The sequence below is a fragment of the Diuraphis noxia genome, unplaced genomic scaffold, assembly GCF_037042655.1.
Source record: "Diuraphis noxia isolate RWA-SAM2 unplaced genomic scaffold, SU_Dnox_SAM2 contig0004, whole genome shotgun sequence".
NCBI classification, from domain to species: Eukaryota; Metazoa; Arthropoda; class Insecta; order Hemiptera; family Aphididae; genus Diuraphis; species Diuraphis noxia.
This window is the reverse complement of record NW_028301714.1, coordinates 36,023,168-36,049,587: the sequence shown is the minus strand read 5'-3', so window position 1 is coordinate 36,049,587 and position 26,420 is coordinate 36,023,168. Positions and strand designations below refer to the sequence as shown.

Sequence of the window (26,420 nt, the reverse complement as noted above, 5' to 3'; positions counted from 1 at the left end):
TAATTTTCCTGCTTTTCAAACTCTGCTTAATACAATATATATACTCGCAGATAATTATCATAATATTATATATATATAAGTACGTGCAACATGCTATATTATAATTTTTATAATATTATACATCACAACCAATACGAAATTTCAAGACAATATTAAACTTCGGCACAACTTTTCCACACACGTATATGGTTATATTAAAATATTATACATAAAGCATATAACTGCAATTTGTCGTACACCGCCAGCATGCACGTATATACATATATATTATTATATTTACTGCCGGACAGTTCAATTACCTCCACGACAGTCCCTCCGCAGCACTGCAGGTATACAGCACGACCGGATGATTAATATATATTTTTTAATTACACACTCCTGGCTGGTATTATTTCTACTACGTGCGTTTTTTTTTGCACAGGTGTTTGTTTTACGACGCAGTCCAAACAAATCCGAATTCGGTTCCTTGTTATTGTTTCACAAAAACGAAATATCATAACTTCTCATTAGAGTTATAGACTTTTGACGGTTTACTTTTATTCTGTTTCTTTTCCCGAAATCAGTACCGAACGACGCGCAACGTCTGCCGTAATGCTGTAACAATCGTTCCACGGAAAATGTCGAAGAGCCGCTGCACTAATGTGATAACGTGCCGTCTGATGATCATCGCCGCATTGTTCGGATCTCACGACGACTGTAACTACTGTCTGGCGGCGACATCAGCCACGAACTACCCACCATACGAACATCAAGACCACTACTTCCGGTCGGACGAACTTCCGGGCGACAGCAGCTTCGCTATCCAGGCCGCGGACGATGGAAACCTGACGGACGTGCAACGATTTCTGGAGCGCACTTCGAACATCGTGTCCAAGTTCCTGCCATTCGTCACATCGGCCGATGTCCACACGCAATGCTACAAGCACACTGTCATGTATCTGACGCAACTCGACGACTTTCAACTTTGGGCGACAAAAAGTGAGCCACAAAACGCTTAAATAAACTAAGACTTAAAATTACTATAAGCATAATGTTATATTATATACATAATATTCATATACATTGCCTATGCTTATTATAATCTATTTCAACGATAATAAATAATAATAATATTATATGGTGTGTCTACGTCAACGCGATATAATTTTGGATATGCAGCAGTGGCGGATTAAGCAATTTGCCGCCGTTTCATTTTGCATATTATGCAGTATTTAATACTATAAATTTATACTATTTTAGTATTGAACAAAAGTTATTCAAAAGTGTCATAAATATAGGGTAAAAGGAACGGGGAGCAAAAATGAAAATAGAGTCCTTACCTATTTCGCTCATATTCGGAGATCAATCTTAAGGGGGGGACTAGCGAAAACTTAGCCCCTCTCACTACCCCTCCCAAAATAAATAAACAACCATGATATTCTATCAATTACGATATTAGAGGATGAAAACGTGTAATATCAGAACGATTTGTTATGTTATTTTTAAACTATTTATAAGTAAGATTCTATTGAGTTCAATTTTTTGATTCACTAATTATTAACTTTGACTAGAATCGTCTCATCTCTGGAATAAAAACATTTCAAATATTAATAAAGGCATAATATGCAATATCAACTAAAAATACATTATTAATTTTAACTGTTTTAGAAATAACTGTCGATTAATGAAATAATAATATAATAATCATATCATTATAAACTTTGGTTACATATAATATATAAATAAATACTGCGAGAAAACTAAACAAATATAATCTCTTGTGAGTGGCATGTCATAAGCATAATATCATAAATATTATTGTTTATTTTCAAAATGTTGAAAATATCAACCAGCAACAACATAATTATTATAACTATACTCACTAGCACGCGAAAGGCTGTGGAAAATTGTTACAAAATCTACAATTTGAAATATGAATTGAAATTAAAATTTTTTTTTTAAATTGAAAAATCAAAAAATAAATATAAACAATTTCGTTATATACCTAACATAATGAGGCATGTATTGTAATATAATTATTTTGATATCATAAGAGCAAAAGTTAAGCATAATTGTTATTCAAGAACCATATTTATTAATCTTAAATGAAAAAAATGAAAAAAAAAATGAATCATGCCTTCTCTTAAAATTTTCTATGGGTAGTAGATATTTATTTTGTGTTATTGAATTACAACAAAGTCGGAGATATGATTGAATTTTAGGAGGGCTTAAATCTTTCTTTTACAAAATAAGAAGTGAGGGCTTTGAAAATATTGAATTACCTATTTTTTTCAAATATTATCACTGGCCCCCTAATTAGTAATCACCACCTATGAATTACAACCTACAATATGCAAATAGGTAACATTTTAAGTGTTATATAAACTATTCGTCTAAGTTATTACGGTTAAGGGATATAGTGAAAACGACCTAGTATAAGGCAACAGATATTAAATTCTGTTTTACTTTGTTCAGCTACCACCCCTCACTTGAAAAATCCCAGGAACGCCATTACAAACTATATATTTTACTATTTACCTATAAGTTTTTATGAAAGAATCTAAAATACACTAAGAGCATGAGCTTAGTGATTATTTAGTTAACTATTATAGAATCAAAAACTTGTATTTTATAGTCTTGTACATATTATGTGATTATTTGTGCAATTAATAAGATATATATATATATATATAGGTACCTACATACAATTATCATTAATTGTGATTTGTGATGACCTAGTGCCTCATCTAAGACTTTCAAAAATGAAACGACGCTGGTGATATCACTGATATCTATGCATTCAGTTTGATATTTTGATATTAGAAAAACAATTCATGTCATATCACTTCAATTTACGCGAAGCTGTTAGAATACAGGTTCACATGTTATAATAATTTAATGAATACCAGTGTTGAGTATTATTAAAATAAATTTTTCCAAATGATTTATTTTATACATAGTTAAACTTATAAATAATTTTTGGAGGTCAAAAGGACTATACTCTCTAATTTATTTAGAATAATTGTAACTTATTACTTATAAGTTATAGGTAACAATAACAACAACAACAAATGTTGGCGTCGATAGGATTCCGTGGCAGGTGACGTTGCGGTGATAGATGATAATTATTTATATTATTATTTATACATACATTTTATAATAATATTTTCCATAGTTAGATCAACTATTCTTGATTAATAATATAACAATGGTCGAAATATAATAATTAAAAATACAGTACAATGCTGCTTGATAAATACTTTTTAATTATTACTAACCTCGTTGATGATTGGTGATGTCTGAGAGATGGGGGGAAAACATATTTATACCACTATAGTACGTACAGATTAGACTTATAGTTTTTCGTCCTTTTTGACTTTTCAACTTTTTCAACTTCAAGTAATTTCCGGCGACCCAGATTTTTGCCACGCGTTATATTGCTTCGACAATTATTAATACACAGCAATTCCGTTTACCAATAGACTCGTCACATTACGTCTGACCATCTTTACGACCACTTTGTCAGTCGTATTTTCGGTTTTCTGTTCATCAGTAGTGAACCTACTGCAATATTTCAATTTGGCAACTTATATAATATCCATCATACTAGAATAATTACCAAGACGATAAGCAATAATACAATAACTCAATAATTTTGCTCTAAGTTGCTCTAAGTTGCTCATAACAAAGAATGTCAGTTGCGTACACTAATATTGTGAATGTGAGAGGTTAAATTAAAAAATTATGTACATCAAAATGTGTTATACTACATATATCACTGTCCGTTAAAATTACCAATTATATTATGTAATATGATTCAAAATTTGTTCAATTAGTGATTTTATTCAGTATACATAATAAAAAAATTGTCTACTATTTCTATTATAATCAATAAAAAAATAATAACAATTCTTAAAAAGCAAAAAAACATTTCGATTTCCATCGACTATCATGAATTTCATTTTTATTGCACACCTATACGGTGGTGCAAAGGTAACCGTGAACATTTCAAGTCTCAATAGCTATTATTGTTTAGACTCTTTGATCAATCAGTGAGTCAATCAGGGCACGTTTGTTTATATTATATATATATATATATGACTATAGTCATACCCCTCCCGGCTTTGGCTTTGGCAGTGTCAAATAGGAGGCCCATGAGACTTGCTTACTCGCAGTATATTATCACTTTATCAGATAGGCAGGCAATCCACAAGTGGTGTAATACGAACCCTGTAAAATGTGAGGTGGGTACGTAAGTGTATAATTTCTAACTATTAAATTTAAAAATTTACCATAAAGTTTCTTGTTTTTACTTAACCTAGCTTAGGTGGCTTGGATACGATGTGCCATCGCTTGACAGGTGGTTTTTGATATAGCTATATAACCTGACTTTGCCCGAGAAAAAATAATCAATTAATACAGTATATATTGGTGTACCTCAGTTCAGATTTTATAGCTCTTGGAATATTTTAGAAACGTGGCCCATATTACTCTCTTAATTTTCCTGATAACTCTAAGAAAAATCTCTGAAATATTCGTTTTAATCGGTAAAATCGTTTTTGAGTCAAACATAATAGTAGTATCATTTTCTAAATAAGCTTTCATAATAATTGTTTTAATTGGTTTATTCGTGGACATAAGCGTGATAATTTGATGCAAGCATTTACCTCATCATTAACCTTCCCACATGATGGCAATCATTTATATAAAAATAAATAAAAATTTCTTCTATTATAATTTAGAATTATAATCTGTAACCAATGACAATGGATTAACAAAAAAGAATTCCAATTTTTAACGTGAGTCTTAAAATCCTTGTTTGCGCACCATTACACCTCTTTAAAATGCAAATTTCGGAAAATTCTTTCTAATTTTACATTTACATAGAATAAGTATTAGAAGATTCACTAGCTATTTAAAATTCGTACATTTTCTATTTTTTAAGATGAAAGTTAAGATTTGAGTGAGTGATATTTGGTTTTTATGTTCATATAGATAGTCTACATAATAGGTAGTAAATAATTAGTGAAAAAATACTAAAGGGATTTTCTTCTACAAAAAAATCATGTATTATGAAACTATTCAGATTATGTTACACGATTAATATTTTTTTTTTTTTTTTTTTTTGTAAGGAGAACCCGCGGCAACATAGGCCATTGGGCGTGGGGTGGTACGGTAGGGATTATTTTTGTATGTTTGTTTGTAGGTTTTTAATTGGGTAGGGTTGTAACACGTGTTTGTGTAAGTGTGGCAAGGATATGTTGCTAAAAATCCCGGGTGGTCACCCATCCGGGAGCTAGCAACTGCGGCCGGTACGTACGCTCAGTGCGTTTCCGCAGATTGAGCGTACGACCGCGCCTCACCAAGCCACACGATTAATATTATTATATTATGATTCATGCAATTCAGAAATCAGAATATATAACCATAAATAGCCAATGTAGGCATGTGTATCTATTGGATAATGCAAAATATAGATATAGATTGTAGTGTTATATATACCTGCAAAAAAATCACTATGGTAACATAATAATAAAATTGACAGTTGTCGAGTTTCAAAATAATATTTAATTTCACACGAGTAAAAAAAACAGGTTCCGGGGGATGATATATAACCCTCATCACCCCTCTAAATGCAATACCGGGCCTACCATAGATAACAGACTGTTCGCTAAAAAAATATTTGATTGCGCCTATATCGGTAAATGACAGAAGAATGTGTCATGTCGATATTGGATTTCTATACATTATGATCACATTAGTTATTATTTTTTTCACAAAGAAATAATATATTATAAGCTCATCTAAAAAATAAATCGAGTAATAATAAATAAAACTAAATCGATATAATTCAATACTAAACGAATTTGTGTACATTAACATTTTATAAGAATATATTAATGGTTGCATTGTAATAAAAACATAATAAAATAAATAAATAAACTGTATTCGTTAATCTGTGCATTAAACCGTATAATATTATTAATATTTGAGTCTATATTAGTGTATAGGTATACTTACTATGATATACAAATACAACCGTCAACTACCACGGAACTTAGTATCACAAACTCACGAATCACGACTAATAATTTTCATTGTGAAACAAAAGACTATGAAATACTGTACATTATTATGTGGTGTTAAGTAAACCTAACTACATAAACAAAACGTAGTAGTAATTATTTTATATATCTATATACCGTGTTTATTATTTGATTATGTTACTTTAGTGTTTGACGCATCTGCTAAATTTCTACCGAGTGGTTGGTTTGACGGATCTACGTACAATCTTGGAAACTTTGACGAGTGCGTCGACGTCGAAGTATTTGAACGCGATGATTATATACAAGGACAATACTGTCTGGTAGAAATCGAAATAAATCCCATTGGTCATTCCGAATTCAGATCATGTAAACACGTTTTTAATGAATCCTCGTGGGATACACTGCAGGCAAGTCGAGATATCAAATGTTTATATTTTTTCTTTAACGAGAGGATAAAATGTTGGTATTCAAAATAAAAAAATTATTCAATATTAAACAACGAATTCGGTTTTAATTGCGTGCCTGGTTAATATTAATGATACGATTTTTTTCGTACAATATACTACATACACAGTTTTAAATCACTTAAACAAATTATTATAACGGCCTTTTTCCGTGATCTTTTCAGGAATTAGCATTCGACCCGAACAAAAGTATGAGGAACAGAATTTACATGGCTTATTGTGTACCACACACATGCAGTAGTGTAGACGTGTCGAAACATATGGAAGGTATCCTACGGGATATTCCTCAGAAAAAAATAACGACCAACGTCGGGACCGTCAAGTGTCAGACGAATACTGCATTACAGTGGACCTGGGGAGATTATACATTTTTGTACGTACTATTCACAAAATATTGCATTATAATACCATTAAAATATTGTGTTTTTAATGCAACGAGAGCTTCCATGAAAGGATATTTGACAGAATTCGATCATCGAATGTGTAGGTAGTTATTTTTACACAACTTTAGAACACTGCAGTATTATTGGAGAAATACAAAATATTGTCTCTCTTAAATGACGTACCACTTGTACACATGTATATTCATTGATATATTATATACATTATTATTTATTATCTGTATACTTTTTTTTTGTACACCGATCGTATTAAGTGGCAAATGGCAATTTATCACCTTCGTTTATACAAGATTGTAATATAGGAAGTTAAACGTTTTATATTCAATGTTCAATCAATGCAATAAGAATTTTAATAAGAGATCTGGATTTTTTGTGACTTTTCTGCAAATTTGATCTAGTCGGATGTTACACTAAAATTAATTTGACAATTTGGAACTTTCAAATTTAAAAAAAAAGAAGCGAATAAGTCGTGGATGTCACTCTGCTGTGTAGTAGGTTACAAGTGGGTTACTGTAATGGATGGAATTAAATTTGAATCCAATAATATTCTTTCATTGTATACGAAAAACGATTTTGAGCGGAGATGGTTTATCTGTCTAGGATCTATTATAGATTATTAAAAATTATTAAATCTCAGATATAAAAGGAAATTATTTTATGAATTTCTAGCATAAAATAATTTTCGTGATTTTTACGTATGTTGTCGAAATTCAAACTTTGAATGCTTATAAAAACAACTATGAATTTCTTTTATTTTTAAACTGCTATTGTAACAATATGTTAGGAGCCTTGTATTAAATTTTTAAGCTTTTCTACCCATCAAATTAATTTTTATCGATATTAATTTTTTTTTAAACTAATAATGATCGAAAATTGCATATGCCTATAAATAGTTCAACTTAAGTGATATATTTTACTTAAGTTTAAAATTGCATGGTGGATAGAATATACTTATATAAAAATTCGGTAAAAATTCCATGTATCTATGGTCATTCGTTTTAAAGTTACATCAAAAACCAAAATCGATTTTGTCAAAAACTGATTGTGCGTAATAAATTCCAGTTTATTACTTAATTTTTGGTTTTTTTATCCGATTATTTAGAAAAACATTGAGAATTTTTTACTTTATACCCCACAAAGTACCAACTAGATTCACTTTCTGATATATCAAGGTACTGAAGTCGAAAATCGAAGCATTTTTACTGTCCCAAAACATGAATACAGACACAAAAAAAAAATAGAATAAAATAAAAACACACATCATGGTAAAATCAATACATTCCACGCTCCACTAAGAATCTAAACTACATAATTTATTGGTTGATAAGCTTAAGGAAAGAGAAACGAAAATGTGGGAAAGTCAATTCTAATTTCTAAGTAAAATTTAAAATAAATTTAAATCTGTTTTGATGATCTCTATGTAAAACGTATCATTATAGATCGATCGGTGTTATGGAAATATTAACGCAAAGTACATCTATACTCATAATATATTCGACGTGTTGTAACGGAAAATCACCGTTTTCAATCGCCTAAGAACATAATTACCAAATTTCCACCTTTACACTGAATCAGCTGCCATGGTTTTCCGTTCCGTTCTGCAAGACTGTGCTGTGTAAATGCAATATATTTATTACAGCCTCTGCAAAAATGATGAATAGCTGATAAGTTAACGCAGCTATTAACTCATAATACTTTTCTTGATCATCGCTTATGTACCTATGTCTTTCAAGGTATAAAAAATTGTCTTATAACACAAAAAAAAAATGCAAAGTCGTTAATTTCCGGACCTTATCAATCGTGTTAAAATAATTATTAATTGCTATTAAGTACACATTAGCTCAAGTTAATCTTTATTAACTATTAACCATGCAGCCAACTAAACAGAAAAAACTCACCATCTCAACAATTAATAATATTAAACACGATCGTTGCGGCTGCGATTTTGTGCGCTACTACAATAATTACGCTACTGTTATTTTTTATTTTAGCTCGTTTAAAAACACTGAAATATCCTCTAATCGGCTGGTAAACCATACGCGCAATCGTTTTCAGTCTGATATGCATTAACATTTAACGCACGTGTCAATTTTGTATTTATTATTAACATGCGTGGATAATATTGTGCAGGGGATTATTCGTGAAAATCTAATATGGAACTAATATAATGACAAATTAATTTTATATATGCTAAATAAAATAATATGAAGGGATTAGATGACAATATTATAGTACAAATACGAATATATTTTACTTTAATTTTACAAAGATTGTTTTATTTGTTTAGGTCAATAATTGGATTCTCCTTAATTTTCATTGGCACGAGTACCTGTTATGATTTGTTTACTTCAATGTCTTCATTCGAGCATTTTCAGTTTTCCGGTAAGTCCCTATAAAATAATATTTATAAATATATAGTATATATATTATAGATACCAAGTACGTTGAATATCTGTTATATATTAACCATGTTACAGAAAAATCGAAAAAACATCTCATACTCCAATCATTGTCACTATCGAAAAACGTTCGCAAGTTGCTTACCTTTCCGAAGACTTCAGACAACCTAGAATGCATTCATGGATTGAAATTTATATCTATGTGTTTCATTATTGTAGGGCATCGTTTTATGTTCTCCTTAGGCTCGCCAATAATGAACACTAATTTTATAGAATTTGTAAGTAAACTGTTTGTTATAATTAATATAATATATATTATATATATATTAGTATATTACCATTATCTTTACATAATATAATTTATATAAATTTTACTTATTAATAAATTATGATTTAATATTTATGATAAAATAACCTATATAAGTTCTTACAATCTTACATTGTAATAATGGTACACTATTGTGCTATCTACGAGATTTTATAGAACTCTACAGTCGTTTTACATACCAACAAATACAATACAAACTAGAAAGGATTGTTCATAATTAGAATTAATATAATAAATTATGTTCTAATATTCTAAATATGATGTTTTGATAGATTATTTATCATGTGTCTTAAAAAAGTGATAATAATAATAATAATATATATGTTCGAAATTTCAAATATTTTAATGTGCACTTATCCAGATTAAAAATTAAATACTGCTGAAAGAGTAAATTTAATTTTGAAAATTGCATTTTTCTTTATTTTTAAATTTCAATTACAGAATACATCAAATAATTTCAATAAAGCTCCTGTAGCTAAAAAAATAAGACTAATATACATATTATATACATTCCCCAAAATTACTAATGATCTGAAAAAATTACAATTATCTGAACCACTGTACATAGGATACACCTATTATCCTATGGATATAACTTCATCATCTATATGTCTACCACAAGGGCACCATGAAAAAATAAATTATGTAAAACTAATACATGATTTTTGCCTTTTGGATTAGTTTTATAGCAAACTCGAAGCCATGATCATACTTAACGGACCCATACTAGTGGATACATTTTTCATAATAAGTGGTTTCCTTGCATGTTACTTACTATTGGAACACATCCAGAAGAACCCAAATGGTTTTCGAATACCGCTTTTTTATATACACCGTTACGTGAGGTAAGTACCTAACAACAATAGTTATTGAAATAATAAGGAATACACAGTGAAAAATGTAGAAAAAACTAACCAAAAATATTATTTACTTAATAGGTTGACACCAGTCTACGCGATAGTGATTGGATTTTACTGTACGATTTTTATAAAAATAGGATCAGGACCTCTGTGGAACGAGAAGGTGGGCTTGGAAGTGGAGAGGTGCCACGAAAGCTGGTGGACCAACATACTCTACATAAACAACTATATTGAACCTCAAAAATTGGTTAGTACCGAAATGATTTCCATTTAAAAATGTATTTTATTAGATAAGCTGAATTGGTTCCCGTTTCTGTTCAGTTCTGTGAATTGTGACCAATTGTAATATGACTAATATGAACAAAAAATAGTTCAAATTTTCAATTTCAACCAATTGCTTGGAAATAAAATCATATTTGAAAAATTTTATGATGGACAACGTTAGTAGGAACTCACATGATTAAAAATAAATATTTTTAAAAAGTTTGCTTCAAATAATCACCTCGACAATATTAAAAAATTCCGTTTATAAATTATTATATTAGTTCTTAACGATTATTATAATATTATTTATTATAACTTCTAAGTTGGCAGTCCTTATAGTCTGTAAAAATGATGGTAATGATGGAAATGTGGGTTCTTGACCATCTTACTACGAAAAGTGGGAACCAACTCGACCTGTAATGGGATACGTCACAAATTTAAACGGTCTCCAATTCGGCCGAATGGGAACCAATTCAGCTACAACGGGGTAATTCACTTCTCCCAATCACCACCTGTACGTAATATCGATATAAATATGAAATAATATAAATATATTCTTATGTTTATGTTTATTATTATTTATTATGTACAATATATTGACCTAGGGTGTGAAATATTAATTTTTACCTCTTTCAACGCGCAGTGCATGATACAGTCTTGGTACATCGCATGCGACACGCACTTGTTCTTGACAGCCCCGATCATCGTCAGTCTGTTGTACCACAAACCGAAAATCGGAAACTCTGTGCTGGCACTCATACTGGCCGCGTCGATTTTCACTACTTTCATTGTCACGTATTCGGGCAAACTGGACGCCTTCCTGTTGGTGCACATCAAGACACTTCGAAATCCCATCGCTAACAAAACATTTCGTAGCCTTTACATACCAACGCATACGAGAGCCACGCCGTACTACATCGGCATGGTGACTGGCTTGGTACGGCACAAGATGAAAAACGCGTCTTACAAAATTAACAAAGTGCGTACCCATTTATAATCGTGATTCATAATGACGTATTCTGTTTATAGGTACACTGACAAAAGTAACGAACCCCTATTAGTGGACTAGTGGTAGTTTTCAAATATACTTAAATATCTTTACTTGCCACATATATGTATTCCTATAGGAATGGTAGAATTTATAACGAGACGCGTAGGTACTAGGTGCCGTAAATAACTCGCAGAAAGGAACATTTTATTCTAATTAAAAATTATCTCAAATCAGTAACAAAAAAAAAAAAAACTTCCAGTTTAGACGAAATTAATTAGCACGTTGTATTATATTTGTTTCGTCACTGATGTCCGTCTTTGAATTTGTTGTAGGTAGTAGGTTCCTATGCCTACGACTATACCTATTTTATTGAACTCCCACCGAAAACAGATGTGCTTTCTTGGAAATTATTCATTCAAAATATGATCTAGTTTATAAGCACATAGGTCCAATTGAGGGGAACTTAGCCCTTCCCCATAGTTTCATCTGTAGCCACCCAGTTTTTAATTACATTATTTTAGTTTAAAATATAGATTTTCAGGGTCTATGCTGTTGATACAATTTTAACCCTACCCCCTCCAAGTTCCCTAGTTGCATCCATGCCTATAAGCATACAATTTAACCAATGTCATAAATTCGTTAATTTTTTCTAACTTTTTTGTTCAAATTAATTTATTAAAAAACACGTGTGTTCATTTTTTTTTTTTTATAAATAATTAACTAAATTTAGCTTGCTTGAATAATATTCTATACTGAATGTTGTATTATTGAAATAGCGTGAACTAGAATATTGTACATCTACAATATTAATATCAATATAAATACTCATAAAAAAACTAATAAGAAATAAAAACCTATTATTATAGTGACATAAATAATTACAATTTTCCAGCTAGCCAATATTGGAGGAAAAAAATAATAGAAATCATAGTAATAGACTAAATCATATATTAAAAAGCTGTCTTGTGATAAATCTTGTAAAAAATTATTCAATAACTATTTTATTGTTAGCATTTCGTTTTCATTTCCTAATGTTAATATTATATCTACTCCATTTGGAACATGAAATTTTGTAGCAAAATTCAAAATATATAAGACATAGATAAACGTATAAAAGTATTAAAAATTGAAAAAAATTATAATAATTGGTCGATGCAAACAAAACATGCCAAAGTCATTCTGGGCTTAGGTACTTTCAAATAACGTAATTTCATATCAATATGTAACTATACTATAATACCTACTATATATAGAATAACAATTTTATCACTAAAAATGTTTGATTAACCTAGGGCGCCTAGATTGTTATAATTGATAACAATACAACATTATTGTTGAAAAGGTAATATTATTTACTATTTTTTATCATCAAGTGTACTATTACATGTTTAAATACTAAACATACGTATTTAATTTCCTGTCCCATAGCAGAATTTTTTTCTAAGCAACTTTAAACAAATGATACAGTAGTTAAAATAAATTATAACTTATAGATATTAAAAGTTATAAGTTTTTATGAGCGGTTATGAAGAGCACCATTACTTTGCGTAGTGCTCTTGTACTATACCTACTAGCAAGTAGATATGATATCACTACTGCCATCTAACATTTAAATGTTTATAATTAGGTAGGTACTAAATAATAATTTTTCAAAAATGTCGATGTCACGTTTTCTACAATAGGTACATATAATTATATTATAGGTATATATAATGTATCGAAAAAATAGCTGGCTGGGCGTGGGTAAACCATCGAGCGGTAAAATGAGAAATATTAAAGAAAAATATTTAATAGCACGCATGTTTAAGTGAATAAGTCAAAAAGTACTCAGCTCTGTCCAGTCTGTCTAGCGAGAGAACGCACGGATTTTGCGTATCAGCGCATCCCCCCTCACGTCACCCGGTTATCGAAACTAGTTCCCTTATGGGCTATGGCTGGTGTGTGCGTGGGGAATGCGTAGAAAAACCAAAATTTAGTCGGCACGCGGTGCGTTTTCTCATTGGACATAGTAGGTATAGGTACTTTTCAGTAACACAAAAATATGTCTCGTTTTTCTATTGACTGTAATAGATTTTTTATTCTAAAAAGATTATCTTAAGATAAAATGTAATATATTATCGTTACCACAATCGTCAACCATAGAAGTTGGTAAAAATAAATGATTACGTATAAAAAGTTGAACATTTGTACCATCATATTCGATCGTCAGACCTATATCTTAAAATTTTTTAGACGATTAGTCTATCTTAAATAGCAATATACCTATAGTTGTGGACTGAGGACGCACTTCGCTATGAAAAAGATAAAAATTAATAACGGGACGCACTCAAAATATTCCGATTATGTGCGGAAGAAAATAATCAAAAAAGATCCATTTTCTTGACAGACCAACCATTTAGCTACCTACTTAATGTGAACTACAAAAATGTGAAGAATGTAAACTTTCAGCTTACAACCAATAATTATTATTATTCTGGTGCACGTGCACCTAATTCCTTATAATTAATATGTCCATTCACTATTCAGTAGCGTATTTAAGAATTGTTATAATAGGGAGAGGATGAGCCATTGAATGTACATAAAAGTAACATATTATGTTACATATAACAATATTAAACACGATTTAGTGTCTAGATATATATAGTTAAATTCTTTAATAATAGAAAAAAAGACCAAGGGGGGATTGATCCCCCAAATCCCCCCCCCCCCCCGTAAATGGAGTAAATACACTGCTGTGCCCATTTACTCTACAATAAGAGACATACTACTATAGTACTATTTACGTGTACATTATACGAGGTTCACTTATCGGCGGTAAATGGAAATAGTTTTAAATGTTTTAATATAATTAAATGATATTTTGTTTGTACTGTTTATCAATCAGTACGTGGTATGGTCGAGTTGGATCGTTTCCATAGTCCTCATATTCGGCACACTGTTCTCGGCCTGGTGGTTTTACAAGCCCAGCTACAAGTACGACGCTTTTGTTGCCGCTTTGTACGGTGCATTGTACCGCATCACGTGGGCAGCGGGTGTCAGTTGGACAATCATCGCAGTGTCCACTGGTAACGGAGGTAAAAACAATACCTACAAACGATGTTTACAAGGCAAAGTGCAAACCTATTGTCACTTTGAATCACAGTCCATAGATTATCTTAGCTGTAGCCATACACGTTGTTGATTACTAGGCATTTATTAGTTTTCTAATGAGCTCATATTATTTATCCAGGTTTTATCGAACCCATTTTGTGCTGGAAACCGGTAATAACACTGAGCCGGTTAACGTACTGCGCATTCTTGTGTCACGGGGGACTACAGTTGTATACAGTCGGCTCCATTCGGACACCGTTTCACGCGTCCATCTATAACTTGGTAAATATTAGTGATGGCTATTTGATACCACCTCATTATTATTATATTATATTCCACTTAAAGGTGTTTCAATTTCGTCTTTAAATTATTATTATTATTATTGTCATCGTAGGTGTGGTTGTCACTTGGAGATATCACTCTATCGTTTTTGGCGGCTTTCTGTTTGACTTTACTCTACGAATCGCCCATAATTGGCTTGGAAAAAATTTTCTTTAATCCAGGTTTATATGCAAACATATATTATTGATTTTAATTAAATAATATAATAAGTTATTACTAATAACCAAATTTTAATTTTCAGGTAATAAATCTTGTTATGTAAATGACATGACAACAAAGATAAGCAATCCAGATAAATTTCAACAAATAACAGCTCCATAGTCCACTTACAACAATAATATTTTAGATTTTAACTTGTGTCTGTACTTCCTTAGTTCTTACTCGTTTTCATTTCATACTGTCTTATTTTACCTACTTATATAGTTATATCATATATATTCTAACTATCAATTAAACTATGATATACATACCATAAGACTATTAAGCATAGTATAATATTAATTTAATGAATACAGTGTATATATTTATACAAATGTTTTAATCTTAATTGATAATTTTCCACTTATTTGTAAGAAATGTTTCCCTACACTCACTAAAGAAATATTTGATTTAAATATATACAATTAAGCACAATAAATATAATATATGAGGTATGGGACAGTAAGATTTTTGGGGTTATGGGACTAAGGAATCACACATTAGTGACATTTAGCTTTGAATTATACTATTTAAAAACAAAATGTTGTACAAATAAAAATTATTTGAATCAATAAACATTTTTTTTTTAGTAAATAGTCCATACACTACATTTGATATTTTTAGGGAGATATTCAATACATCATAAATCATCACAATTATTGTATGATATATTATACCTATATTTATTCTACATTTAACTATCCTTAAATAAGTTTATCACTGCAACAGAAATATTTAACTGTCACTTAAATGTGTAATTGGCTTAATAAGATTAGTCTGAAAAATTATAATTTGGTACAAATTACAATTTTTGCCTAAATTTAGGGCCAATTTATAAACTTGCGTGGCTGTAAAACAAACTAGGTACAAAGTATTTATGTACAACTAGCATAAAGGATTTGTTTTTTTTGTATTATTTCTATAAAGTATAAAATATAGGCTATTTATAATAATATTAATTCGCCGAGGTATTTGATTTCAATATATTATGCATTTATATATAAAAAAAAAAAAATAATGATATTGTTAGATAAAGAAGTACATAGGTAATAGGTATGTAGCTAATCAATCTTAAAAAAAAGGTCATGGGGGGATACGACATCCAAATCCCCCCCCCGTAATTACGCTATGCACCCCTATATTTAATATATATTTAGTAGAACTCATACAACATTTGACTTTGAATTTACATTCTTATAATTTTGACTTTAAGATGACTACATTAACTTAAGAATTATAAGAACAATATTTAAATTTATGTTGAAACAATTCATTTCATAGTAGGAATATAATTTTTTAAATAATAACTTCAGTAAATTAAATTATTTATTATTTATTTTAAAATTGGTTTTTAGTTTATTACCAAAAATAATTATTATACAGAGTATGATTAGATTACTCTACCCAGGAACACAGCATTTTTATTTTTTTTTTAAATCTGAGATAGCCGATTAATTTTAAAATTTTATAAGTTAAATTACTAATTTTATTAATTGTTCATGTATGCAAGATCTTAAACATAATTAGGAAGCATTAAGGAGGATAATTACTAATTATGCATTAGGATTGACAGCAAAAAATTGCATAAGCTAAAAAATGGTAAATTTACATATTTATCTAAGTGTATTGTATATTTTAAGTAAACCAAACTAATGTTACGTACAATGAATAAAAATAACTTACAAAAGTCAACTTATTATAAAGCTATCAAATTTTATGTGATCTTTTGGAAAAACCAAGCAATCTTGAATAAAAAAAAATTACAAATTAGATCATTAAAAAAATCATTAGGATTTCTGTAGAATACTAACAGAAAATATTGAAGTTTTAAATTATAGGGAACAATAATAAATTGGGGTGTACTAAAGTTCATATTAAATGGAACCTGTATCATTGTTGTTTTAAATGTTTATCTTAGGAATGTGACGTACGACGTTGTCTTGGTGAGTAGCTCCTTGAACGTGACCGTGAAGGTGGCGCACGGCGTTTTGGAGATCGAGATCGTGATCTAAAATACAATTCGAATAGTTATAAATCATAATAATAATACATACTATAATCATTTCTCACCGGAGAATATTAATTATACTTACTTATAACAGCTCCTATTAAAAATACTTATAAAAAACATGTCATAGATAATTGTTTAAAAAAACAAAACAAAAAAAACTAAATACCTTTTAACTTACAACTCTCAATTTTCAATGAAAGAATAAATAATACCATATGTTGTTTAGATGGAGAGTGTGAGTGGAGACGTTAAAACAGCCAAGAAAGCATACGAGTGCTTGTCAAGAGTTGATCGTAGGGTAGAGGCGTTGGAAGAATATTGTAGAATAGTGTAGAATAGGCTGTTTCCACCCGCATGATGTTAAATAACACGTTACGGTATTTCAATTCGGTAGAATTGATGGAGCGAAGTACAAAAATTGTTGGTCAAGTCATATTGTCAGTGTGAGATTTTTTTTATAAGATGGGATGATAAATTTTTTTAGTATGGGCGAAAACCAATGATCCTTTTCCTGTAAATTATCCCAAAAATAAAAAAGATCCAATTAAAGCCCAATTAGAAAAAAACAAATTAAAAAAAATTAATATTTTCCTAAGAGAAGTGAACCTCATATTAAAAATTAACTTACTAGAACAAGGTAGGACAAGGAAATAAATGAAAATTATATTTGCAAAAAATCAATGAGATAAAATAAAGCAAATGCAATCAGCAAAATACTTTATTAATATTAGCAGGAATTCAAAATGTATTGAATTACATTCTAGAAGAAAAATTTAATAAATTCATTTAAGATTTTTATGTTTAAAAATTATCTGAAAAGTATACTGAGCCCAATGTTCAAACGAAACTTAAATTAAAAGTTATTGTATTAAGAATTAATTAATAAAATGTTACCTCTCATTATACCTATCATTGTAGCGTGGAGGACCTCTGTTGTATCCACCACCTCCTCCACCACCGCCACCTCTGCGATCACCTCCGCCACCACCACCACGACCGTCGCGACCACCACGAGGTCTATTGCTAGACATTTCAACACGCACACGAACTCCACAGATACGGCTAAAAAAATTAAACTTATTAATTATAGGTATTTGAAACAATTTTACATAATATATTATGTCAACTTACGTTCCGTCAAGTCCCCTAACTGCATCTTCGGCATCTCTAGGATCTTCAAATTCAACAAAAGCAAAACCCGGTGGATTTCTAGCGATCCAAGTATTTTTCAATGGACCATACTTTGTGAATGATGCTTCAATTTCATGTTTAGTACCATTTTGTCCTAAATTACCAATGTATACTTTGCATGATTGATCCCAATCACGATGAGACATGTTTGTTTAAGTCTGGATAACTACAAACACAAAAAAAGAATATTTAATGATAAATTTGTTGATAAATAAAAATTTAGGTACATAATAAGAATTTTGTATTGGGAAATTTCAGGTCCTAATTGAATAAAGAAATTTCATTTAAAACTAAAATTTCATTTAACACATAAAAAAAACTCCTATAAGGTATTTAGATCTAAGTTTATTTAAAATATTAACAATTTTAAAATCAGGACTTTGCACTCAAACCATTTATACAGATTTCTCTTACCAGATGTATGTTAAAAAATTTAAATCAACATTTGGATACTTTCAACTATTTTAATAAAATAAGTGTTATTCATTCAGGAAAAACTTAGAGTTATATAAAAACTTTGTATCTAATTTTCAAACTGTAAAATATTACTGATAAATGATACAACTTGATGAAACTATGAAAAATGCATCAATGTTGCATAGTTAACACCTATTCTTGTAAAATTATTTTTTAACTAAATGATTACTACAGAATATACATACCAAGATACATAGAAAATATAGCATTGGCAAAAAATTTATGAAATACCATTTTTTTGGGGTTTTTAATTAGTTTGGATATTTTGAAAAACTAATCATTTAAATTATATATATATTATATACTAGTAAATTAGGATGTAGGTCTTTGTAAAAAACAGCGATGACAAATAATTAATTTTGGCATAACAATACTAAGTTGTTAAAAGTTAAACTCCCGGAAAATAATATATTATTTTTTCTTAAATCACAATTTCATTTGGGTAAGTTAAAAAAATTCAATTCAATTCAATTACCAAACAATAACCAAGATAAAAGGATAAAACAAAACATTAACCTTAAAAACGCTATACATTAATAATATTTTAGGAATATTAGTTTCTTCTAATGATCTGAAAGGATAATAACAAATAAACAATGTTATTTATAAAGAAAAAAAAACTAAAATTTGACATGACTTTTTAAATGATTCACTGTGAAACTAAAAAGTAATAGCATTTAGTACTTACTACATCAATGTTTACAAATGCTATTTCCCACAATATATAACAGATACAACACAAACTTAATATATACTATTTTACATAATTAAATGAATAATATTTTATCTCAATTTGGTACCTATAACTATAAAAATGTTTGTAGTTTATTATTTTAATCAAAGTTTACTTACTTCAAATTGTAAAAAATTCATAATCTAATAAACCATTCCAAATTTTTATTATATTCATATAGGCACAATTTAATGGTAAACATATAAAATATTTCTATCTAAAAAAATATAAATTAAAATAACTTTTTTTAAACATTAATTAAATCAAATAGGAATGTTTCATTCCTTTATATAATTAAGCATTTAAATTGATTTTACTTACAAATTTAAAAAAAGTAATGAAGCCTGTTATAAAACAATTCTTAGTTAGACTTTTAATATTACAAGATGTTAATTACAATTATTTTTTAATTACTAATGCAAATCAATTGAAACTTAAAAGACTTGGAATGGCAATTTAAAATTTGCAAATTTTGTGAAAAAATTATAAAACATTAATTTTTAATTGTATTAGAACTTTTGAGGAAGAATGCACACAAACATTTTAACTGGAAAACTCTTGTCACTTGCATAAACAGGGCAAGTAGAATAACAGATTGCTACCCATCGAGACATTTTCAAGATTTAAACCGTCAGACAGAAAATCTCTAGGATTACAACCACACAATAACAGTAGAAAAATATAGATGTACTAATTGATAAATAAGTATTAGGAATTCGAAAACAAAATCCGCCATCTGAAGTAGGTAATGTAGTGAAATCAAATCAAATGGGGAAAAATGTCCGCCCCGCAAAGGAAGAACAAGCGACGGCGGCGGCGCTGATTATTCGTTCATCCCTTTGTCGATTATTGCGACCAACATTCCGACAACAATTCTTGGCAAAATGTAGTGAAGTACAATACAGTTATTCGTTATTAATATAATTAGCTGTCACTTTTGCATGCAAAGATGATATGATGGTATATACTCACGTTTCAAAGTTATATTTTGGTGAATCGTGTGGGTGGCGTACACTATATAGCTTGTAGTCCTGCAGCAACGACAAGAATGTGAAAACTTTTGAATTAAAGAAACCGGCACTTGTTTGTTACGTGACTAAATGTAAACCTGACGCGGAGTAGTCGTCAACGTGGTCTACGTAGACTACGAGGGGGGGAAAAACAAAAAGAACAACTAATAACAATAAATGACAAAACGCTCACACAGCAGCCATGTCATCAGCAGCTAGCGGAGTAAGAAGTCGGAGTAGACGAGTAGAGCGAGAGCCATTGAGTACCGCTGAAATGGTGGAAAACGATAATATGTAAACAAAATGGATGACAGACCCGGACGCGACGATGCGACGTTGCCGGTGTCAGTGTCGTACCGTATGGAAACAAAACGACCGGCGTGCCAAGCAACGTCGCGCGAGATATTTCAAAATAACAACAACTACCTGTTTAGTTGTTTACTTTACTTTTTTATCTACTACCTCACTGCCTGCTGCTGCGAATCCAGATGCACAATTTACTTTTACATGGTACATTTGCGTTAAATTATCATTTGATAGATAAATTATATAATAACTTTACTATAGTATTTACTTGTTAGTATACTTCAATAATCAATAACCACAAAATAGAATGCTATTGTACGATTCGATTGATATGATCTATATTCTATAAAGTATAAGCCCAAAACCGTGTTTATTAAATTAAATGTACGAGTCACGAAAATAAAATACACATTACGGTAATTGTCGTTCTGCCTCTTGAGTTATTATATTACAGAACATAAGACATTAACATAATATAAAATAGAATAATAGAATAAGGTAATATATATAGTATATCATGTGTGGTGGTGTAATCTACATGGAAAAGTTATAAACATTTTTAATAGTATGTACCTACTGTATATGACGTAATTTGAACTGATTTCTAAATAAATAATATAATGAATTACCATATTATCGTAAAATCGAATGCATATAAATTACTAAACTCAATACCACTAAATGTATACAGCATAGAGTAAGAATACAGTCAGTTAGAGGTTGTGTACAATATTTACCTCGGACAATAACTAGTCAGTAGTCATGACTTCTAATCTATTCAAGTCGTTTAGTAGCATACCAGAGCCAAAAAGATGGCCTCTACTGGGTCACACATATTTGTTCATCCCAAAAATTGGTAGGCATTGTTTATATTGGTTTTTAGCTTTATTGGATCCTAGATAAATTTAATTTTTTTTTAAATAAAAAAGGTCCTTACAACTCTCAACGTCTGACAGAAGCAATGGGTGACATAGAACGTATGTTGGGCCCAGTGTTTAAACTGATTTTGGGTGGCACAACAATGGTCGTTGTCACAAGAGTGGAAGATGCCAAAACAATGTTTGCCCATGAAGGCAAGCACCCAGCAAGACCCATATTTCCGGCATTAAACCTACTTAGAAAAAAACCATTTGGCACTGGAGGATTAGTATCTGAGTAAGAATAATAAACTATATAACATTATGATGAATTTAAAATTTATAATGGTAATAAAATATTGGTTTTTAATTACCTTCTCAATTTTTATTAAATGGCGTTTGGTTACCATATTTGTAAAATAAAAAATTCATATTTTTAAACTACTAGCTAATTAACTTATAAGTTTTAATAATTTATCATGTTATATACCTACATTAATAGGCGCAATTAGGTGCTGAAGCAACCCCAGATCAAAAACACCAAAAATGGAAAAAGTTTTTTTTTGTTTTAAATATTAAAAGAGACGTTGTTAATAAAATTACTTTTTCAGAAATATTGGAAATATATTCCAATTCCACTAATAAAAGAAAATTAGTATTAGTATAAAATAGTATGTTATATATTATTATGCATAATATTGTATATTATGTAAACATAGTATTATTACTTAACCTTTGAGATGATTGTGCCTCATGTAAGTGACTGCTAAAAAATCTAAATTGTATAATTATTTTGACATCAGTTATTAAAAAAATAAATATTATTTATCTGTTTATACAAGGTCATTATTTGAATCACCTAAATAATAATATAGGTAATATACCTAATGTATTTATGAGGTAAATATTAGAGTGCTTATGTTTTTATAATGCATTTAAGATTGGTTATAGAAATTATAAAATTGAAGTATGGTATTTGGGGTGTGGGGGTGTAGCCCCACGGGTCTGTTTCATATATAATTTTAGCTCCCCAGTGTTTGGCCTCTAGTTGCGCCTATGCTTACATTTTATTAAATATCAAGGTTTGTAATATAAAAAGAAGTAATTTTCCTATTTTGATATTTAACTTACAAGTATGTACCTTAAAGATTAAAAAGTTTATATTAAAAAAAATGTGTGTTTTTATTTTTTAAATTATACTTTTGGTCTTGTTTATTAATTCTTATTATTTCTCTTAACTGTAAAATTGTTAGAGTTCAAGGTGAATTACAAAAATGTAAACAATTGTTAATTACTCAAAGATAATTTGTTTTGTGTTTAAGAGATTTTGTTTCAATACAATACTATTTAAGGTAGACACAACAAAAATATATGCTGATAACTTAATATTAAATATTGTGACTTAGTGCTGTTGAGAAATTTTAAATTGCTATTAATCCAAAGTCTCCAAAGATATATTTGTTTACTTAGTTGTTTCATAATACAATTATTCAACGCTAAATTGACCATTAATTGAATAAATATCTAATTGCAGGAATGGTATCGAATGGTATAGACTGAGGAGAGCTATTGCTCCATTAATGGCAAAAAATATTTATGAAAGTTTCATTCCTCAACATAAAGAAGCAGCTGTGGATTTCATTGACTATATAAAATTGAACAGAAATAAAGAAAATTGTTTGAAAGATGTATTTAACCACTTAACTAAATTTTCTGTTGAAGGTAATAGTTATACTTTTATTAGCCATGGGCCACACATAGCGATCAGTTTTTCTGATGCGGCTGAACCATATCAGTTTAGGTTGTTAGGCGGTTCAACCGCTATGTGTGGCTCTACCCTTACATTTGCAGTTATGTAAAATTTTACTTTTAATATTAAGGAAATTTCTGAGATTCAAAAATTTTATTTTTTAATAGAGTTAGTGGTGTTAATTTACAATTAATTTTTAGGGGGATTATAATTTTATCATACATATGTACTCCGTAAAATTATAAAATAAAATTGTTTTCTATTTTTATTTGCTAATTAGTCAATCACTTAATCAATCTCAAAATTAATGTTTGGTGATTTAATAATAAACCAAGACTTCAACATTTTCTTCTATAATGATTTTGAAGGGATTGTTTTATGACAAAAAAAATCATAAGGGGATGGAAATCCCGACTACTCCCATAAATTTACCACTGTGTAAAGGCGTACTTTTTTATTTAAGGCATGTAAATATTAGAAATATTCATTGAATTGCTAAGTATATTTTATAACATTAAAAATATACTGTATACATTTTATAAATTTAAATATTTTTTTACACATAATTAATAAGTACAAAGATAATGATAATATTTAATGTTGGGATGGTAATAAACTAATAACTAATAAGCATTCGCAGTATTGATATTTTATCACAATAAAATTAATGTAAATAAAATAAATAAACTAAAATTTTTTCTATAATATCTACTTAAATCACTATATTTGCATCATTTTGATTATTGAGGTTTTAATAAATGTTATTTTTTTCCATTCAGCAATTTCTATAGTCTCACCCGGCTTAAGAATAAAATGTTTAAACACGACCATGTCTGAATGTTTTGTAGAAGCAGGAAATAAATTCATGGATGGATTGTACAACACTCTCAATGAACCGCCTATATGGAAATTTTATAAAACAAATGCCTTTAGAAATCTAGAAAGCTCACATTCTACATGTAAAAAGTAATTTAATTCTATAGATCACATCCAATAGTAATTTATAATATTTGGAGTTTTCAGTTTTATTGATGAATACCTGAAACAGAATCATGACCACAATGCTCTAGTTAATGCTATAAATACAAATTCCAAATTATCAAAAACTGATATTAATTTACTTGTGCTAGAAATATTTTTTGGCGGGATTGACGCTGTCAGTAGTTATTTGTTTTTGTAACTTTAATAAAAAAAATAATAATATTATTTAATTTCTTATACAGACTGCTACTACATTGGCAATGACATTGTATTATATTTCTCAAGATGAAAATGTACAAAAATCTTGTCAAAAAGATATCTTACAAGGTACAAAATATGCATATCTAAAGGCTTGTATAAAAGAAACACTTAGACTGTCCCCTACTGCAGGTGCAAATGCCAGATATCTCCCAAAAACCACTGTCATTGGTGGTTACGAAATTCCAGAAAATGTAAATCCAAAATTATGATTTTAAATATAGCACAATAATAATTTAAATTTTAAATTATTCTTAAATGTTAGACATTGGTGATGGCGTTCAATTCTTTAACATCAACAAAAAATATATACTTTAAAGCTCCATTAGAGTATCAGCCCAGTCGATGGTTAAGAAATTCTCCCAACAACCAAAAGTTTGATCCGTATGCTTCATTACCTTTTGGACATGGACCTAGAATGTGCCCAGGGAGACACGTCGCTATGCAAGAAATGACAATACTTCTATCAGAAGTAAAATAAAACTACTAATCAACAAAATATGTAATATTAAGAAATATTACATTTTATTTTCAGTTAATTAAGAATTTCAAAATTAGTATGCCAACTGAACAAACAAAAAAAATTGGCATGATCTATCGCATGAACAGAATACCAGATAGTCCCATAGATTTAATATTCAACAATAGATAAACACATTTTTTTCGCAAAACATTATTTAGTTTTTTTAATTTTTTAAATATTTTTTCTAAACAATCATCAACTTTTGTGAAATAAAAATGTATCACTAAATATATATATATATATATAAAGCAAGTGCTACTAAATGGTATAATATATCTTTATCTTATATACAAATATAATTACATAATGTATATCTATATTTTATAATATTATATAATGAAAATAAGAGATTTTTGTGTTTAATGTTATATAGACAACATTATATACAAAAATATACAATATCCGCTTATATAATATTTAAACATCGCCCATTGTACAAATAGATATGTGCATATGATACATATACATTATACACACATAATTGTAAGGCAACATAAGATACATGTAAATATGATAAACAATTCGTCGTTTTGTTTCTTAACAAATAACATGAAAAAAAAAATATCTAACAATTAAAAAATAAATAATAGTTTTACAATTTTTTTTCTAATTAGCTTGCATTTACAATTTAATTTGTATTTTTTTTTCTATATTTTTAGATTTTAAGTTGTATGATATTAAAATGACAGATGAGATCAATGCGAGAACAATTTCTTGTCACAGCATTTTATAATAAGAAATATTTAGGTAAATAATAATAATAGTAGTAGTAATAATAATAAAATAAATAATATAATAAATAATAATACAAATTATTTTTTTACAATATAATAAACTATTACTATCTGTCAGTTTAAATTTTATTCTAGACAACATAATATATGATTGTATGTTATTGAGAACAAGCTATTCTGAGCATACATATAAAATCATTATATATTAGCTCTAAATTCATAATTG

The 26,420-nt window shown here is 29.1% G+C and overlaps 3 protein-coding genes across 9 annotated transcripts; 2 read left to right on the top strand and 1 right to left on the bottom strand.

The window, feature by feature from the left end:
* The first annotated feature begins 592 nt into the window (after positions 1-592).
* On the top strand, positions 593-16,126 carry LOC107162824 (nose resistant to fluoxetine protein 6-like). The gene is made up of 12 exons (XM_089227771.1): positions 593-978; positions 6,213-6,433; positions 6,655-6,863; positions 9,179-9,273; positions 9,369-9,568; positions 10,300-10,463; positions 10,557-10,725; positions 11,386-11,721; positions 14,618-14,807; positions 14,963-15,105; positions 15,218-15,326; positions 15,407-16,126. The coding sequence occupies exons 1-12, from the start codon at positions 618-620 to the stop codon at positions 15,484-15,486; spliced, it is 2,277 nt and encodes a 758-aa protein (XP_089083897.1). The 5' UTR covers positions 593-617; the 3' UTR covers positions 15,487-16,126.
* An 847-nt stretch (positions 16,127-16,973) lies between these two features.
* Rbp1-like (RNA-binding protein Rbp1-like) lies at positions 16,974-21,079 on the bottom strand. Of its 5 annotated transcripts, XR_016191757.1 has the most exons (5): positions 20,748-21,079; positions 18,506-18,731; positions 18,269-18,436; positions 17,541-17,885; positions 16,974-17,371 (listed from the first exon to the last, which is right to left on the bottom strand). XR_016191757.1 is itself a non-coding variant. In XM_089227769.1 (4 exons), the coding sequence occupies exons 2-4, from the start codon at positions 18,709-18,711 to the stop codon at positions 17,855-17,857; spliced, it is 405 nt and encodes a 134-aa protein (XP_089083895.1). In that variant the 5' UTR covers positions 18,712-18,731; positions 20,748-21,079; the 3' UTR covers positions 16,974-17,854. The 5 variants fall into 5 exon arrangements, 4 of the variants coding, with proteins under 4 accessions (XP_089083895.1, XP_089083893.1, XP_089083896.1 ...); XM_089227769.1 differs by having other exon boundaries at positions 16,974-17,885; XM_089227767.1 differs by lacking the exon at positions 17,541-17,885.
* Positions 21,080-21,217: 138 nt separating this feature from the next.
* On the top strand, positions 21,218-25,811 carry LOC107162821 (putative cytochrome P450 49a1). 3 transcript variants are annotated; one of them, XM_089227766.1, is made up of 9 exons: positions 21,218-21,947; positions 22,021-22,246; positions 23,483-23,670; positions 24,478-24,664; positions 24,722-24,854; positions 24,922-25,006; positions 25,070-25,131; positions 25,203-25,409; positions 25,473-25,811. In XM_089227766.1, exons 1-9 carry the CDS (start codon positions 21,854-21,856, stop codon positions 25,587-25,589), a joined length of 1,299 nt encoding a protein of 432 aa, XP_089083892.1. In that variant the 5' UTR covers positions 21,218-21,853; the 3' UTR covers positions 25,590-25,811. The 3 variants fall into 3 exon arrangements, with proteins under 3 accessions (XP_089083892.1, XP_089083891.1, XP_089083890.1); XM_089227765.1 differs by having other exon boundaries at positions 21,219-21,947; positions 24,478-24,657; positions 24,715-24,854; positions 24,922-25,131; XM_089227764.1 differs by having other exon boundaries at positions 21,222-21,947; positions 24,922-25,131.
* The last annotated feature ends 609 nt before the right edge of the window (positions 25,812-26,420 follow it).

What these genes read in the sequence shown, in the direction of transcription:
- Rbp1-like (XM_089227767.1), bottom strand. Translation starts at nt 18,711, where the DNA reads ATGTCTCATCGTGATTGGGATCAATCATGCAAAGTATACATTGGTAAT. An exon ending in GTTAGGGGACTTGACGGAAC is followed by an intron (nt 18,437 to 18,505) that starts GTAAGTTGACAT and finishes TAATTTTTTTAG; the next exon opens with CCGTATCTGTGGAGTTCGTG. An exon ending in AATGATAGGTATAATGAGAG is followed by an intron (nt 17,372 to 18,268) that starts GTAACATTTTAT and finishes ATTGTATTTTAG; the next exon opens with ATCACGATCTCGATCTCCAA.
- LOC107162824 (XM_089227771.1), top strand. Translation starts at nt 618, where the DNA reads ATGTCGAAGAGCCGCTGCACTAATGTGATAACGTGCCGTCTGATGATC. An exon ending in CCTCGTGGGATACACTGCAG is followed by an intron (nt 6,434 to 6,654) that starts GCAAGTCGAGAT and finishes TGATCTTTTCAG; the next exon opens with GAATTAGCATTCGACCCGAA. An exon ending in ACGCGTCCATCTATAACTTG is followed by an intron (nt 15,106 to 15,217) that starts GTAAATATTAGT and finishes TTGTCATCGTAG; the next exon opens with GTGTGGTTGTCACTTGGAGA.
- LOC107162821 (XM_089227765.1), top strand. Translation starts at nt 21,854, where the DNA reads ATGACTTCTAATCTATTCAAGTCGTTTAGTAGCATACCAGAGCCAAAA. An exon ending in TTTGTTCATCCCAAAAATTG is followed by an intron (nt 21,948 to 22,020) that starts GTAGGCATTGTT and finishes TAAATAAAAAAG; the next exon opens with GTCCTTACAACTCTCAACGT. An exon ending in AACTAAATTTTCTGTTGAAG is followed by an intron (nt 23,671 to 24,477) that starts GTAATAGTTATA and finishes TTTTCCATTCAG; the next exon opens with CAATTTCTATAGTCTCACCC.